The sequence below is a fragment of the Chrysochloris asiatica genome, unplaced genomic scaffold (assembly GCF_000296735.1).
Source record: "Chrysochloris asiatica unplaced genomic scaffold, ChrAsi1.0 scaffold00076, whole genome shotgun sequence".
NCBI classification, from domain to species: Eukaryota; Metazoa; Chordata; class Mammalia; order Afrosoricida; family Chrysochloridae; genus Chrysochloris; species Chrysochloris asiatica.
The window spans coordinates 10,763,579-10,780,227 of NW_006408594.1; the positions used below are offsets into that span (position 1 = coordinate 10,763,579).

The 16,649-nt window shown below is 44.5% G+C and overlaps 1 protein-coding gene across 2 annotated transcripts in view; it reads left to right on the forward strand.

Annotated features, from left to right (window-relative positions):
• The window catches only part of SYN3 (synapsin III), a 697,366-nt gene that overhangs the window by 130,924 nt on the left and 549,793 nt on the right, over positions 1-16,649 (forward strand). The window contains exon 4 of one of the 2 annotated variants that reach the window (XM_006865238.1): positions 10,062-10,064. The exons of the other annotated variant lie outside the window; for it this stretch is intronic. Coding sequence (XP_006865300.1) covers positions 10,062-10,064 — 3 coding nt within the window. The remainder of the gene's footprint in view (positions 1-10,061; positions 10,065-16,649) is intronic. 2 annotated transcript variants of the gene reach the window in all.

Consider the following 16,649-nt stretch of genomic DNA (forward strand, 5'->3'; position numbering starts at 1 on the left):
AGGAGAATAATAAAAGTGCCATTGGCTGCCAAAGAACCAATAGATCTGTTTTGGAAGAAGTGCAGCCAGAGTGCTCCTTAGAGGCCAAGATGGCCAAACTTTGTCTATCATACTTTGGACATATTGTCAGGAGGGACCAGTCGCTGGAGAAGGATATCATGTTTGGGAAGGTGGAGGGTCAGAGAAAAAGAGGAAGACGCCCAACGAGATGGATTGGCCAAGTGGCAGCATCAGTGGACTCAAGTATGGCAACAGTAGTGTGGTTGGGTCCAGGATCGGACAGTGTTTTGTTCTGTTGTGTATAAGGTCGCTATGAGTCGGAGCCGACTCTATGGCACCTAACAAAATGGTGTAGCGCTGTGGGTTAATGCGCCAGACTGCAAAGCCGATTTAACTGCAAGATCGCTGGTTCAAGCTAGCAGCTGCTCCTCAGAAATCCTACAGGGTCGCTATGGGTCGGAAGCAAGTTGATGGCACTTAACAACAACAACATGATGCTATGATGCAGAATAAGGAGCTCTAGTAGTGTAGTGATTAGGAATTGGGTTGCTAATCTCAAGGTCAACAGTTCAAAACTAACAGTTCTGCAGAAGAAAGATGAGGCTTTCTGCTCCCGTAAAGATTTACAGCCTCGGAAACCCTATGCAGGGTCGCTATGAGTCCGAACTGACTCCACAGGACACAACCACCATGATGCTGAATAGGATTCAGTGGAGCTGCCATACTACAGAGACTAGGAAGAAAGGTCTGGCAATCTACTTCCAAAAATCAGCCAATTGAAAACCATATGGATCAGGACAGCTTGATCCACCCATCATGATCATGGGAATGGCAGAGGGCCTGGCAGTGTTTCATCCCACTGTGCGTGGCGTCACCACGAATCGGGGGTCCAAGTTGATGGCACCTAATAACAGTAACAGAGAATTGGTGTGGTGCTATAGGATGAACATTGGACTGCTAACCACAAGGTCGGCAGTTCAAACCCACAAGCCACTCCTTAGAAAACCTATACAGGATCCGTGTGAGTCAGAACTGACTGGATGGCCCTTAACAGCAACAACAAATAACAATACCATAGCTGGGAAACAGAGCATCAAGAGGTGTGCAGTATTTTGCTCACAACTCATGAGAGCTGCCGGTGGGCATTTGAATCCAGCTTTGTCTGAATTTACAGACAGCCATTCTCCAGCCGTCTCACAGTGCCTGTTTTTTCTTTATACTGGTGTTTATGGCCGCCATTGAGGTTTTCTGGGTGGGTGGGCCACTTGCTGTCCATTTCTCAGGGTCAGGGGTCAGGGACGAGGCTGCTGCTGCTTTAAAGACGCAAGGCAGCAGCTCTGCAGTTGGGCGATGGCAGTATTTGTTCACCACAAGATGGTTTGGCTCCTGTTCAGCTCCCCTTCTGTCACCCCCCTCTGTGCGGAGAGAAAGCAACATAAAGAGAAGCTGTGACTTGGAGACTTTCATTTGCTTTGGGCCATCATCACCCCAGCTTCCTGCCCACACAGCCCCCAGGAGCCTCCCCCCACTCAGGGCCCCCCTACAGGGAACAAGGCGGAGACCAATGTATGTCTCCCGTCAGCCAAATCTATTCTCTCCCTGGCTGACTTCCCACCAAAGATTGGGACAGGAGAAGTGTCAGAGTGGCTGTGTAAGGTCCCCATGCTCAAAGGCACGTGGAGACCTCTGGTGGGAGATGGCAGTCAGCCAGCTCTCTGCTCACCTGTACCCTAGCTCAGCTTGGGGCTACCTCTGCCCTTCTTCTGACTTGCACAAAGGTTTCTTAGAGGCCAATGGGAATGACTGAAGAAGAACGTGGCTGAGAGCCACCTGTGGGCTCTGAGGATCAAATGCCTGCTCTCTGCTTGGACTCTGTGTTCACTAAGCTGCCAGATTCCAGACCCTGCTGGCACCTGTTGTTGTTAGTGTCCCCGCATCCGTACCAACTCATAGCGACCCTGCATAGGGTTTCCAAGGCTTTAAATCTTTGAGGGAACAGAAAGCCTCATCATTCTTTCACAGATCAGCTGGTGGCCTTGAACCACGGACTATGTGGTTCTCATTCCAGTCCTTATCATATGGAGCCACCACTCTCCCCTGCTGACCTGTTAATGCCCTTAATTCACTGTTGTTATAGATAACTGGTGGGATACTGCCGGTTAATGAGTCAGACTACAAAGTTGGTTTGAACTGCAAGGTCGGCTGTTTAAGCTCGCCAGCTGCTCCTCAGAACCTCTTTACAGGGTTGCTATGGGTCGGTACCTACTTGATGACATTTAACAACAACAGCACAGATAACTAGGCTCAGGTGCCCAAGCACATTCCTAGGATCAAAGCCCTGATCTCCAGGGTCAAGGGCAAAGCCATTTGGGCTGCGTGTTACATCACAGGCTGCTCAGTTGCACAGACCTGGATTGCAGTCCATCCATCCTCACCCCTGACACATTGGGTGACCTCAGAGCACTTGCTTCATCTCTCTGAGCCTCCCTTCCATCATCCAAGAAACAGGGAGGTGGTTACAAGTTTAGATACAATCATTTATGACTTCTTGTCATTTAGGGCCTTTGAGACAGTTCTGACATAGCCACCCTATGTATGGTTTCTAAGGAGCGACTAGTGGGTTTGAACCATTCATCTTGTGGTTAGCAGTCCAGTCCTGGTGTGGCACTGTGGGCTAATGCATCAGACTGCAAAGTCGTTTGAACTGCAAGGTTGGTGGTTCAAGCTCACCAGCTGCTCTTTGGAAACTCTATACAGGGCCGCTATGGGTTGGAATCAACTTGATGGCACTTAACAACAACAACTTATCCTACAGGTCCACATCAAGCGTCATGGAGGATAAGCACTGGACTGCTAACCATAAGGTTAGCGGTTCAAATCCTTCAGCTGCTCCTCAGAAACCCTATACAGGGTTGCTGTAAGCCCTAAGCAACCTGATGTCACTTAACAACACAACTTATATAGTTATGGTTAAAATAACTGACACTCTTGCGTCCTACCTGCCTACCACCACTCTAAGCACTTTCAGATATATCCCTTTAATCTTTGTTGTTGTGTTCTTAAGTGCCATTGAGTCCATTCTCACCGTAGCGACCCTGTATAGGGTTTTCCCTTGAACCACCGACCTTGAAGTTCAAACGACTTTGCAGTCTGATGCATTAGCCCATCGCACCACACCAGGACTCCATAGAATAGTCTATTTTCTCAGTGAAGAAACTGAGGCACAAAGAAGGTCAGTCGCTTTCCCTAAGTGGCATAGCTGCTAAATGGTGGAGCCAGGATTTGAACCAGTACTCTCTGTAACTCTTCACGAAAAGCAGCCCCTGGCACAAAGAAAGTGCACAATGAATCATAGTCCTTCCTGCTCTCAGCAGCTGTGGCTACCCAGGGGGAAACAGGGTCATCAGCTATCAGGACTCGGGAGGACCCTGGAGCTCATCCATCAGGCCTTGTGGTCTTCAAACCCTGTTACCCAGCGCTTCCTCCTGCTTGCTGTCAGATTCTCAGGGGAGCCTGAATGGGCAGGATTCCAGCTCCCCTACCCCTACCCCACCTTCTTTAACCAGAGAATCAGCTCCATTTTCATCTGTTTATATATTAAAACTCCAAGTAAAAATGTGTTTTGAAAAAGGTTTCTGCTGCCAAGTAAGTTTAAAAACATGTGGCCTAGGCTGACCCATTCGTTTTTACATAAATGAGTCACAGAGAGGGCAAGGTCACTTGCTCAAAGACACACACAGGGCCAGTGAGAACCAGTATGAGGGGCAGAGCTATTTCCTGATTCCCAGACCTGTTCCTTTTGCTAGGCTTCATTCAAGGTCTTGTTTTTTCCCCTCAAGTGGCAACACGGAGAAGGTCTTTTTCTCACATTTCTCACATCTCCTCATTCCAACATACTTCCTCCCAGTCTCCGAGCACAGAGCCTGTGTCTGAGTCTGACCTTGGGGCACCTCCTTATGCAAATGCTGAGGGAGCCCCCAGCCCCCAGTGGCCAAGCCCAGCACCCCCCAGCCTCACAAAGACCCATTTGGGTCTGGGAGGCCAGCCTGACACTGCTGGCTCAGGCCCTGGCTGTGACCCTCAAACCTAAGCAGCTTGGAGATGAGGCAAGGCATGACAAGTTCATCATGTTAATGGGATTCATTTGAGAAAAGCTAAACCAACAATGTTTGGAAATTCAGGCCAACGGCCAGCCGAGGAGCCGGCCAATTTCAGCTGGGGGGTAGGAGTGGTCTTCTGAGGCGGATTTAGAGTTTCTTTTAAAAACTGGATGAAGACATTGTTTATTCAAGACCCTGGGAGCGGCAAGATAACACATGCATAATGGATTTGGGGTCTTTGAGCAGATAACTCTCCTAAGCCATCTCCATCATCTTAATTAAGAATTGCTTCCCCTGAAGCCTACTATATGCTTGGCGGATCCCCCTCTTATTTGACTTCACATCCGGTGTGAGGGCAACTTTGCTGCATAGATTAGAAAACAGGTTCAGGCAGGCAAACACCCTTCATTCACACAGTGGATGGGTGGGATCGGATGGAACCCAGCTTTCTCAGACACCCAAAGACTTCAGGATTTCTCTCTTTTAATGAAGTCTGGCTGCTACGAATTTGAGTCTCTAGGGAGTACAAAACTTTGTGCCCATGTGCTAACCAAAAGGTTGGCAGTTCAAGCCCACCCAGTGGCACTGAAGAAGGATTGAAAGTGAATTTCCATAAAGATTACAGCCAAGAAAACCCTGTGGAGCTCCATGGGGTCACCATGGGTGGGAATCGACTCACCAGCAATGGAATTGGGTTTGGTTTGGGCCATGGATTTGTGTGTTTTTATTAAGATTAAATTTTGCTTTTGGTGAAAATATACATAGCAAAACTCTCTCCCCTTCAATAGTTTCTACACAGAACCATTAGGTGCACTGATTTCATACTGTACATTGTGTGAAAATTCTCACACTTTCTATCAGGAATGCTTCACTCCCTCTGATTAATTTCCCTCCTCCCTTCTCCTCTGTGATTTAGTGTGTTGTTGTTAAGTGCCATTGAGTCAATTCTGATCCATAGTGAACCTCTATGGGGTTTCCATGGAGGATTGGTGAGCTTGAACCGCTGACCTTAGAGTTCAAACTGACATTACAGTGCAGTGCATTAACCCACAACGCCACAGCAGAACTCCTTGCTTTATAATACCTACTGCCTATTTGGTCATATGGAGATCATTTCTTAAAAGGAACATAATACTCAAGGGTACCACTCTTGACTTTTTGAAATAAGCTGTTATTTGTTTGAAGGTGACTTAAGGAGATCATTTCAATGCAAGGCTGAGGCTGTGGGTTTAGATGGGAACTATTGAGATATTTCAGCTTGGGGTGCCATCAGTCGTCTGTGGGTTTGTGGTACTGTGGTGGCTGCATGTTGCTGTGATTCTGGAAGCTATGCCATGGGTATTTTAAATACCAACAGGGTGACCCAGGGTGGATAGGTTTCAGATGAGCTTCCAGACGAAGACAGACTAGGAAGAAGCAGAGACAGACTACTTCCAAATATTTAGTCATTGACAATCTTATATTGTTGTTGTTAAGTGCTGTCGAGTTGATTCAGACCTATAGCAACCATGTGTAACGTTTCCAAGGAGCAGCTGGTGAGCTTGAACCATCAACCTTGCAGTTCGAACAACTGCAGTCTGTATAGTAAAACTATTAAAAACCATTAGTAAAACCGTCAGCACCAGAATATTGTTAGATACTGTTGTTGTTGTTGTTGTTAAGTGCTGTCGAATCGATTCCGGCCCATAGTGACCCTGTATTTGGTTTCCGAGGAGCAACTGATACAGTGCCAGAAAATTAGCCCCTCAGGTTGGAAGGTACTCAAAATACAACTGGGGAAGAGCTGCCTCCTCAAAGTAGAGTTGACCTTGAAAATGTGAGTGGAGTAAAGTCTTTGGGACTTCCATTTGCTGATGGGGCACAACTCAAAATGGTTGTAAACATCCATTAGTAATCAGAACATGGAATGTACAAAGTATTGTTATTGTTGCTCTTAAGTGCCATCAAGTCACTTCCGACCCTTGTGACTCTATATAAGGTTTCCAAGGAGCGGCTTGTGAGCTCGAACTGCCAACCTTGCAGTTCAAACTGACTTTACAGTCCAGCATATTAACCCTCAGCACCACACCAAGAGTCTGTATGAAGTATAAATTTAGGAAAATTAGAAATTGTCCAAAATGACCATCAATTGTTCATATGCAAATTCAGGCTGAAGTTGAAGAAAATGAAAACAAGTTCAGAAGATCCAAAAAAATGACTTTCAGCATATCCCACCTGAATTTAGAGATCATCTGAAGAACAGATTTGATGCGTTAGATGCTAAAGACCAAAGACCAGAAGAGTTGTGGGATGGCATCAAGAACATCATACAAGAAGAAAGCAAAAGGCCATTAAGAAGACAAGAAAGAAGGAAAAGACCAAAATGGATGTCAGAAGAGACACTGAACCTTGCTCTCCAGCATATAGATATTAAAGCAAATGGAAGAAATGAGGAGGTACAAGAGATGAACAGAAAATTACAAGGTCAGCTCGAGAAGACAAGGTCAAATATAACAAACTGTGCAAAGATCTGGAGTTAGAAAGGGAAGAACATACTCAGCATTTCTCAAGCTGAGGGAACTGAAGAAAAAATTCAAGCCTAGACTTGAAATATTAAAGGATTCTATGTGCAAAATACTGAATGATGCAGAAAACATCAAAAGAAGATGGAAGGAATACAAAGTCACTGTACCAAAAAGAAATAGTCAATGTTCAGCCATTTCAAAAGGTAGCATATGATCAAGAGCCAATGATACTGAAGGAATAAGTCCAGCTGCACTGAAGGCATTGGTAAAAAACAAGGCATGGGGAATTGGTGGGATACAAATTGAAATCTTTCAACAAACTGATGTAACACTGGAGGCACTCACTCATCTGTGCCAAGAAATTTGGAAGAAAACTATCTGGCCAACTGACTGGAAGAGATCTGTATTTGTGTCTCTTCCAAAGAAAGGTGACCCAACAGAATGTGGAAATCAACAGACAATATTGGACATAAAGTCATCGACAATATCACTGATATCCCATGCAAGTGAAGTTTTACTAAAGGTTATACAGAAATAGCCACAAGCATACATTGACAGAGAACTTCCAGAGGTTCAAGATGGATCTAAAAGAGGACGTGGAATGAGGGATATCATTGCTGATGTCCGATGGATCTTGGCTAAAAGCAGAGAATATCAGAAAGATGTTTACCTGTGCTTTATTGACTACACAAAGGCTTTCGATTGTGTGGATTATGACAAGCTATGGACAATATTGCAAAGTAAGAGTATTCCAGAACATTTAATTGTGTTCTTGAAGAATTTGTACATGGACCAAGAGGCAGTTGTTCAAACAGAACAAGGGAACACCAAATGGTTTAAAATGAGGAAAGGTGTCATCCAGGGTTGTATTCTTTCACCATACTTTTTCAATCTGTATTCTGAGGAAATAATATGAGAAACTGGATTATATGTAGAAAATCATGGCATCAGTATTGGAGGAAGACTCAATAGCATCCTGTGATATGCAGATGATACAACCTTGTTTGTTGAAAGCAAAGAGGACTTAAAATACTTACTGATGGAAATCAAGTACTATAGCCTTCTGTAAGGGTTGTACCTCAATGTAAAGAAAACAAAAATCCCCACCAGTAGACCAGTAAACATCCATATAAAAGAGGAAAAGATTGAAGTTGTCAAAGACTTCATTTTTCTAGGATCCACCATCAACATTTATGGAATCAATGTATTGCATTAGGCAAATCTGTTGCACAAGACCATCCTTAAAGTGTTGAAGAGCAAAGATGTCAGTTTGAGGATTAAGGTGTGCCTGACCCAAGCCATGGTATTTTCAATAACCTCATAAGGAATACCATAGAAGAATTTATGCTTTTGAGTTATGGTATTGGAGGAGAATATTGCAAGTACCATGGGCTGCCAAAAGAACCAATAAATCCATTTTAGAAAAAGTGCAGCCAGAGTGCTCCTTGGAAGCCAAGATGGCCAGACTTCATCTCCCATACTTTTGGCATATTGTCAGGAGGGACCACTCCCTGGAGAAGGATATCATGTCTGGTAAAGTGGAGGGCCAGAGAAAGAGAGGAAGACTCCCAGAGAGATGGATTGCCACTGTGGCAGCAGCAATGGGCTCAAATGTAGCAGCAATTTTGAGTTGGCACATGATTGGGCAGTGTTTCTTTCTGTGTGCATAGGATTGCTATGAGTTGGTACCAACTCGATGACACCTAACAACAAGAATAGCAACTTGGGTGGGCAGAATCGTAGGCACCAATATAATTGATTTCTCAAAGAACTCTGTGGCTCCCAAGTAAATTAATTTATTAGGTAATAACGTAAGCTACAAGAGGAGGAATGGCCATCCCAGGTGGGGTACAGCTAATTGCTATTCTAGGCTTGACTGGTCTCACCAGAATACAATGTGCTGTTTGTTATAGAAAGATACACCCAGGAGGGAAAAGGAATAAAGATGGGGAGAAAGAATAAAGATGGGCAAGCAATTCTCTTGCAAAGCACAGGGGCTTTGGCAAATGAAGCTTAGGAAAACATTTATTTTTTAGTAAATAACAGGAATGCTGTGCCCTCTTGAGACCAGAAAACCTGACAGGTACAGAAGTCCATGAACCACCCATCCTTCCCCTTAGCAGAGTGGGAAATCACTAACTCCCAGGGCAGGCACTGTAACAATCAATTTGGTTGGCTGTTAACCTCAGTATGGTGCTTCAGAGCCAGAGCTGGGTTTCAAACCAGGGTTTGGGGATCTGTACATGGTGCATATGAGAAATGAACACCTAGCCAGAGAACCAAGGAGCCAGGAAGTCACTTCTAAAACTGCTAGATGCTGTCAACATTTTATGAAGCTGCAGAGATACCCCTGCCTAGCTCTACAAAACCCATAAAGCCGACAAGCTTGGAGAGATACTGCTGTCTGTGGCTTGTCCCCACGGCAGGTTTCCTGTCTTGAATGAACCTTTGCCATTTCACTTCATGACTCTCTGTTCTTTTGAAGCCCATCCTCCTTAACAGTGCTAAAGCTCATCATTCATTCAGTGAACGTTTGTGGAGCAGCATGCTCAGCCCTGGGAATCAAGGGGGCATTGGCATTCATGGGGTGTCCCACCCTTGTAGCAAGGCAGAGTTGAAAAGTCATGATCTTTAAAGACATCTGTCGCATCTTCTGCTGCTTTCTACCCATGGGCCTCCCTTCACCTCTGAACATCCATGTTGACCATGTTGACCCTAGCAGTGGCTAGGGGCAGGGGCTTGAATGCTTTGTCTGTAAAGGGCTAAATAGCAAACATGTTCAGCTTAGCGGACTCTACAGTATCTGCCTTTACTATTCAGCTCGGCCACTGTCATATGAATGCCGAGGTAGTACATAAATGCATGAGGATTGTTGAATGTCAGCAAATTGGCTTCGACTCACAGCGACCCTGTATAGAGTTACGAGGCTTTAGATCGTCACAGGAGCAGAAAGCCTCATCTTTCTCCCGTGGAGCGGCTAGTGGGCTCAAACAATGGACTTTGTGGTTTGCAGTCCAATGCTTATCATATGGAGCCACCACATTTCCCATGCATGAGTCTAACCATGTTTTATAAAAACTTTATAGGCAATCCCCAGTTATAAAAGTCCCACTTACAGAAACCTCCTACCTGCCCTTTGTTGTTGTTAAGTGCTATCCAGTAGATTCAGACCCATAGGGACTTGCCCTTTAGTGCTATGTAAATGTGCCCTCACCTTAAAACAATTGAACCAACCCCTGTTGTTGTTTACTGCCATACAGTCCATTCTGACTCATAGTGACCCTGTATAGTTTTCTAGTTAGCAGTTATGGGTTTGAACTGCCAACCTTTTGGTTGGCAATCTAATACTGATCTTACAGCACCACACAAGGTGTCCAAAGCCTACTTGCAACAAATTCTTCATCACAATTACTCTCATTTGGTGCACTAAAATAAGGCTCAAACGACCCTAATGCAGCAGGTCTGACTTAGCTACAAATTCCACTGCAAGACTCACTTAGGAACCAATCTTGTTTGTCACGGTCTACAATTACAAAAACAGACAGGGAACCAGTTTCAGCCAATCTCAGGTTAAGGGTGTGGCCTCTGGATTGTGGCTGCCTATGTCAAATCCCAGCTCTGCTCCTTACTGGCTGTGTTGACCTTGGATAAATTATAAAACTTCTCTGGGCTTCAGTTTCACTGTCTGCAAAATGGGGATGGTGCCTCTCACAGGGACATTGTGAGAAATAAAAAGATACTTGCAAGGCACTCAAACACAGTGTTTGGCAAATAGCAAATATAGCCAGGATGCTTCTTGGTAGGAAAAATGGTGAGACTTACTTTGGACATGTCAGCAGGAGGAACCAGTCCCTGGAGGAGAACATCCCGCCTGGTAGAGGTTCTGAGAAAGACCTCCTAAGAGATGGATTGATTGGCACAGTGGCTTCAACAAGGGGCTTAAACATAACGAGATTGTGAGGATGGCACAGGACTGGCAGTGTTTAGTTCTGTTATACCTTAGATCTGCGACTGACTCAGTGGCACCTAACAGCAACACCGCCATTAGCTATCCATCTAGAGCGTGGTGGTATGTCAACAGGTCAGTTTCCAACTCCTAGTGACCCTTATACGGTTTTCAAGACTGTATATCTTTATGAGAACACAAAACCTCATATTTCTCCTGCAGACTAGCTGGTGGTTATTAGCCCAATGTGTAACCCACTACGCTACCAGGGCTACTTTAGGTGAGGAGTACCTGAAATGGAAATTATAGCACCTGCAACTTGAGAGGATTTATGTAAACTCCATCAAGGCATGGATTTCTGAGTGTCTTGTTTTAATTTTATCTCTTTGTAATCAAACTTTATTTACAGAAACAGGTCTACGGGCCATACTTTGCTAATTTGATGTTTATAAAATATTACTTACTTTGGTTATTGAAGGGTTTTTTCCCTTTTGGCACCCTCTAAAATTTTGTGCCCAAGGCAAGTGCTTCACTCAGTTTAATCTCAGCTCTGCCCGAGCTCAGAGTGGTTCCTGGCACATGGTAGACATTCAATGAATATTTCCTGACTGAATGAAAGTGCAAAGGCACGGGACCTGGCACCGACTATGTCTCCAATGTGTGTGTGCCATAAGGGTTAACTGCTCAAGCTCAGGAATCAGATCACATTGGTTAATATTCTGGCCCACCCATTTGCTGTGTGGCTTTAGGTAAGTCTCTCTGTGCCTCAATTTCCTTCTGTGTCAAATGAGGCTAATAATAATACCTACCTTCTTGGTGAAGATCAAAGATCACAGCCTTCAGTATGGTTTGCTCCTCAATGTTAAAGAAAACAAAAACCCTCACCACTGGACCAATAAATCCATATCAATGGAGAAAAGATTGAAGTTGCCAATGACTTCATTTTTCTTGGATCACCCATCAACACTCATGGAAACATCAGTCAAGAAGTCAAACAACATATTGCATTGGGTAAATCTGCTGCACAAAACCTCTTTAAAGTGTTGAAGAGCAAAGATATCAGTTTGAGGACTAAGGTGCACCTAACCCAAGCCATGGTATTTTCAATAGCCTAATATGCATGCGTAAATTGGATAGTGAATAAGGAAGACCATAGAAGAATTGATGCATTTGAGTTGTGGCATCATATGGAAGAGAATATTAAAAATACCATGGACTGACAAAAGAACAGCAGATGCGTGTTGAAAGATGTACAGCCAGAGTGCTCCCTGGAAGCCAGGATGGCCAGACTTCGTCTCTCATACTTTGGAGATATTGTTAGGAGGGACCAGTCACTGTAGAAGGATATCATGTTTGGTAGAGTGGAGGGTCGGAGATAAAGAGGAAGACCCCTAATGAGATGGATTGGCATAATGGCAGCATCAATGGGCTCAAACGTAGCAATGATTGTGAGGTTGTCCCAGAATCAGGCAGTGTTTTGTTCTGTTGTTCATAGGGTTGCTAGGAGTTGGTACCAACTCGATGGCACCTAACAACAACAACCTTAGAAGAGTGCTGTGAGGATAGTGAATGAATGGGTCTACCTAAAGGACTTGGAAGAATTGGGGCATATGGTAGCATTCACTACGTATTCATCACTTTTTAATAATCTTTGTCCTTTGGCACTTAGGTCCCTCTTGAGCAAAAATGGAAAAATGATAGGGCATCTCAGAAGACCTGGATAGAGCTGTTTTAGAGCAGTGTGGTCTTAAGTTCATAAACTCCGATGAGCATTGGAATTACTGGCCAAGCTTGTCTAAAATGCAGATTTCTGTTCCCCAAGCCCAAAGATGTGGATTCATGGGATTTGTGGCCCAGAAACCCTATTTTCTGCAAGTCAGGTGAGAGTGATGCAGGGATCCCAGGCGCACACTTTGAGAAATACCAGATATTTGGTTCTCTGGGAAAGGCCTTCTGAACTTCCTGAGAACAACCAGACCAGCCACTTCCTGTCTCTTCTTCCCTCACTGTCCCTGGCAGGGGCTCTGCTTCCAGGTGGGGTCTGTCTGTTTCAGCTGCTCCCAGGCCTCTCCCCAGAGTGTCCAGCTGTGGGAACCTCTGGCCCTCTTGTCTCCAGGTCTTCCCAGTTTGAGATCAAGGGCTCCATCGATGATCTAACCCTGTTGCTTCCATCAGCTGGAGGTGAGACCTGTTTGCCAGGGACACCTTGTGAGCTGAGGTATCCCCACGAGATGTGAATCCTCAATCTTGAGCGTCATCTCCTCCTCAAGGCTGGGGAAGTGAAGGCAGCTGGAAGCTTGGAGGTAGAGCTGTCTTTGCAGCAGGGGATGCAGAGGGAGGGATGTAGGCTCAGCAGATAGACTGCCCTGTGTTGGATTCTCGTGACTCTGAGACATTGGATCAGTTCCTTAATGTTCATGGGTCCCCTACTCCTCTTCTCACTGAATAGGGGAAGCTTGCCCTCCCAGCAGAGCTCCTTTGAGGAATAATTGTAACATTAAGGGAAAGCACCCAACTGTCTCCCACTGGTCTCTCAGTGGAAGTTTGTGCGTTGCTGTCATACAGAGCAGGTTTCAGCGGAGCTTCCAGACTAAGACAGAGTACAAAGAAAGGCCTGGGGACTTCCCTCTGAAAATCAGTCAGTGCAGACCCTGTGCATCATAACTGTCCAGCACATCACACATCATTTTGTTTTGTCATCATAAGAGAGCTGCCAACCCAAAGGTAGCTAAAAACAAGGACAAGTGTCTGCCACAACAAGAATCCAGAGAGTCATTGTGTCTCTAGAGAACCAGGAGGTTGAGGAGGTAGAGTGGAGATGAGGTAGATCTCTTCCCCTTTACTGACTACCCCTTCATTCCAGACCATCTAGGATCCTTGATCACCAGGACTCTGTGATTTACTCCCAAGGACATTCGTATGGCTTTTGTCTTCTCAAGTAGGTGGGAGGTTCAGTAGGGTAAAGCAGCACTTAATGAAATAGAGTAATGCTCTTCAGTTGCTTTGTTTATTGAATGAAATAGAGTACTACTCTTCAGTTACTTTGTTTACTGAATAATATACTCTTCAGTTATTTTGTTTATTGAATGAACTAGAGTAATACTCTTCAGTTAACTTTGTTTACTAGCTGAACTGGAGTAATAATCTTCAGTTTATTTATTGAATGTCAAGAGGCAGTTGTTCAAATAGAATAAGGGGACACTAAATGGTTTTTAATCAGGAAGGGGATGTATCAGGGTTGTATCCTTTCACCATACTTATCCAGACTGCATGCTGAGCAAAGAAATCCAGCTGGTCAATATGAAGAAGAACATGTCATTAGGATTGGAGGAAGACTCATTATCAACCTGCCATATTCAGGATGACACAAACTTGCTGGCTGAAAGCAAAGAGAACATGAAGCACTTGCTGATGAAGACCAAAGACTACAACCTTCAGTATGGACTCTACCTTTTATTTGTATCCACAACAATGCCAACGGAATCAGCAGTCAAGAAACCAAAAGATTTACATTGAGCAAATATATTGTAAAACAACAACAACAACAACAAAAACCCTCTTTCCAGTGGTAAAGGGCAAAGATGTCAGTTTGAGGACTAAAATATATCTAACCCAAGCCACAGTATTTTCAATTGCCTCATATGTATCTGAAAGATAGATATTGAATAAGGAAAACTGAAGAAGAATTGATGCATTTTAATTATTGGATGTACCTGGTGGCATAGTATTACTTTGTTTGATGGCATAGCATTACCACAAGGTCAGCAGTTCAAATCTACCAGTCGCTCTGCAGGAGAAGGATGAAACTGTCTGCTCCCATAAAGATTGACAGTCTCAGAAATGCTATACACGATCACTACAAGTCGGAACCGACTTGGTGGCACACAACCAATGACCGGAAGAATGAACAAAACTCTCTTGGAAGACATATTCATACAGCCAGAATGTTCTGTAGAAGTAAGAGTGGCAAGTCTTCATCTCTTGTACTTTAGACATGTTATCAGGAGGAACCAATTTCTGGGGAAGGATATCATGCTTGCAAACATAGAGGATCAGCAAAAAGTGAGGAAGACTTGATAGATTGACCCTAGCTGTAATAAAGGGCTCAAATGGCGTAATTGTGAGAGTAGTGTAGGACTGGGCAAGGTTGCTATGAGTCAAAACCAACTTGATATCACTTAACTACAACAACTTTGTCAGAAACAACTAAAGGTGGGCAATATCAGTTTATGGTACTTGTCCCAAGAAATCATCTGCATCTCTCTCTTAGTGGTTAAGGAGGGGTCCTGGTTGTGCAATGGTTAAGAGCTCAGCTGCTAACTGAAATGTGAGTGGCTTGAACCCACCAAGGAAGGTATGGCAGTCTGCTTCCATAAAGATGGCAGCCTTGGAAACTCTCTGGGGAATTCTGCTCTGCTACTCCCAGCTGCTCTGCTACTCCCAGCTGCTCCACGGGAGAAAGATGAGGCTTTCTGCTCCCGTAAAGATTTACAGCCTTGGAAACCCTGTACAGGGTCACTATGAGTCGGAACCAACTCCATGGCACACCACCACCATAAGTTAGAATTGACACCATGGCAGTGAACCACAGAACACAGAAAATGATGTGAGTGACTGTATACAGTTTTCCCAAGATGGTACATAGCTCATTCTGTTGAGATATGTCCAGGAGGAAAGTTAATTTGTTATACATACAAGAGACCAGTCCCAGTTGCCCTCAAGTGTACATCAACTCATGGTGTCGTCATGTATGTCAGAGTAGAACTGTGTACTATAGAATTTGCAGTGTTTGATTTTGAGGAAATAGATCACCAGGACCTTCTTCCGAGGCACTCTGACTTGACAGTTGAGCATGTTGATTGTTTGCACAATCCAGGGATTCCTATCTTAGGGATTGCCTTCTAGAACTAGTCGAGAAGGATTGAACTAATGGGTACCAGAGCAGTGGCCAGAACCCATATGTGACCCGATCCACAGTCCAGTGTTTAGTGGAGTTCAGGAAGTTATTTGTCCAAGTGCTTTGTAAAATCCAAAGACCCTACAAGCATAAGGGACTTGGTTTGCTTATTTGGAAGGGGAGTGAAGGAAAAACCTGCCAGATCTAAATACAAAATGCCTTTGAAACACAATTTCTGCTTTTCTTGTATATGTCCCCAAACCAGGCGGCATTATGTCAGTGCTGACTCATGCTGACCTCATGTGTGTCAGAGTATAGAACTTCAGAATGTTCCATAGGACTATCAGCGGCTGATCTTTCAAAGCACATCACAAGGGCTTTCCTCCAAGGTACCCCTGGGTGGATTCGAACATCCAACCTTTCTGTTAGCAGCCAAATGTATCAGTTGTTTGTACCAAACAGGGTCTCCAGTATGTATGCTAAGGGAGAAAAATTGCTGTTAACAAAACCACAACCTTGGTGGGCTAACACAATAAAAACCTATTTTTTACTCATGAGAGATGAGCTTGGCAGACATCAAATCTCCTTCTACAGTGTTGCTTACTACGGGTCCATCCAGGGTCCTCCCATCTGTTGGGCCCACCATCCATAGGTCTTTAGAGGCCTCTGCATCTGCCAGCTGAAGGAGGAAGGGAAAATAGAGAAATGCCTGGATGGATATTTACGAGCCTGCTCTGACACTGATGTATGTTGTTGTTGTTGAGTGTCATCAAGTCACTTCCAATCCTTAGGGTTTCCAAGGAGCAGCAGGTGAGTTTGAACTGCCAATCTTGTGGTTCAAACCCACTTTACAGTCCAGTGCATTAACCCACAGCACCACACCAGGATTCCTGAATAGATGGATATGCTCCAATATTCATTGGTCAGAACTCATCACGTGGTGGCACAGGGGCTGCTGGGAACTGTAGTCCAGCTGTGCCCAGGCAGAAAAGGAATCAAGCTTAGCAAACACATAGCTAGTCTCTGCTCCACTATAACTTTGAGCAAGTCTCTTCTCATCTTTAAACCAAGAGAAGGAGTCCTGTTTATTTTGTAGGACTGTGTGGATCCAGGGAGACAATGGCTGTTGCAGTGCTCTGACACTGTAAAGACAGGTAAAATGGCTGTCGCAGTGCTCTGACACTGTAAAGACAGGTAAAATG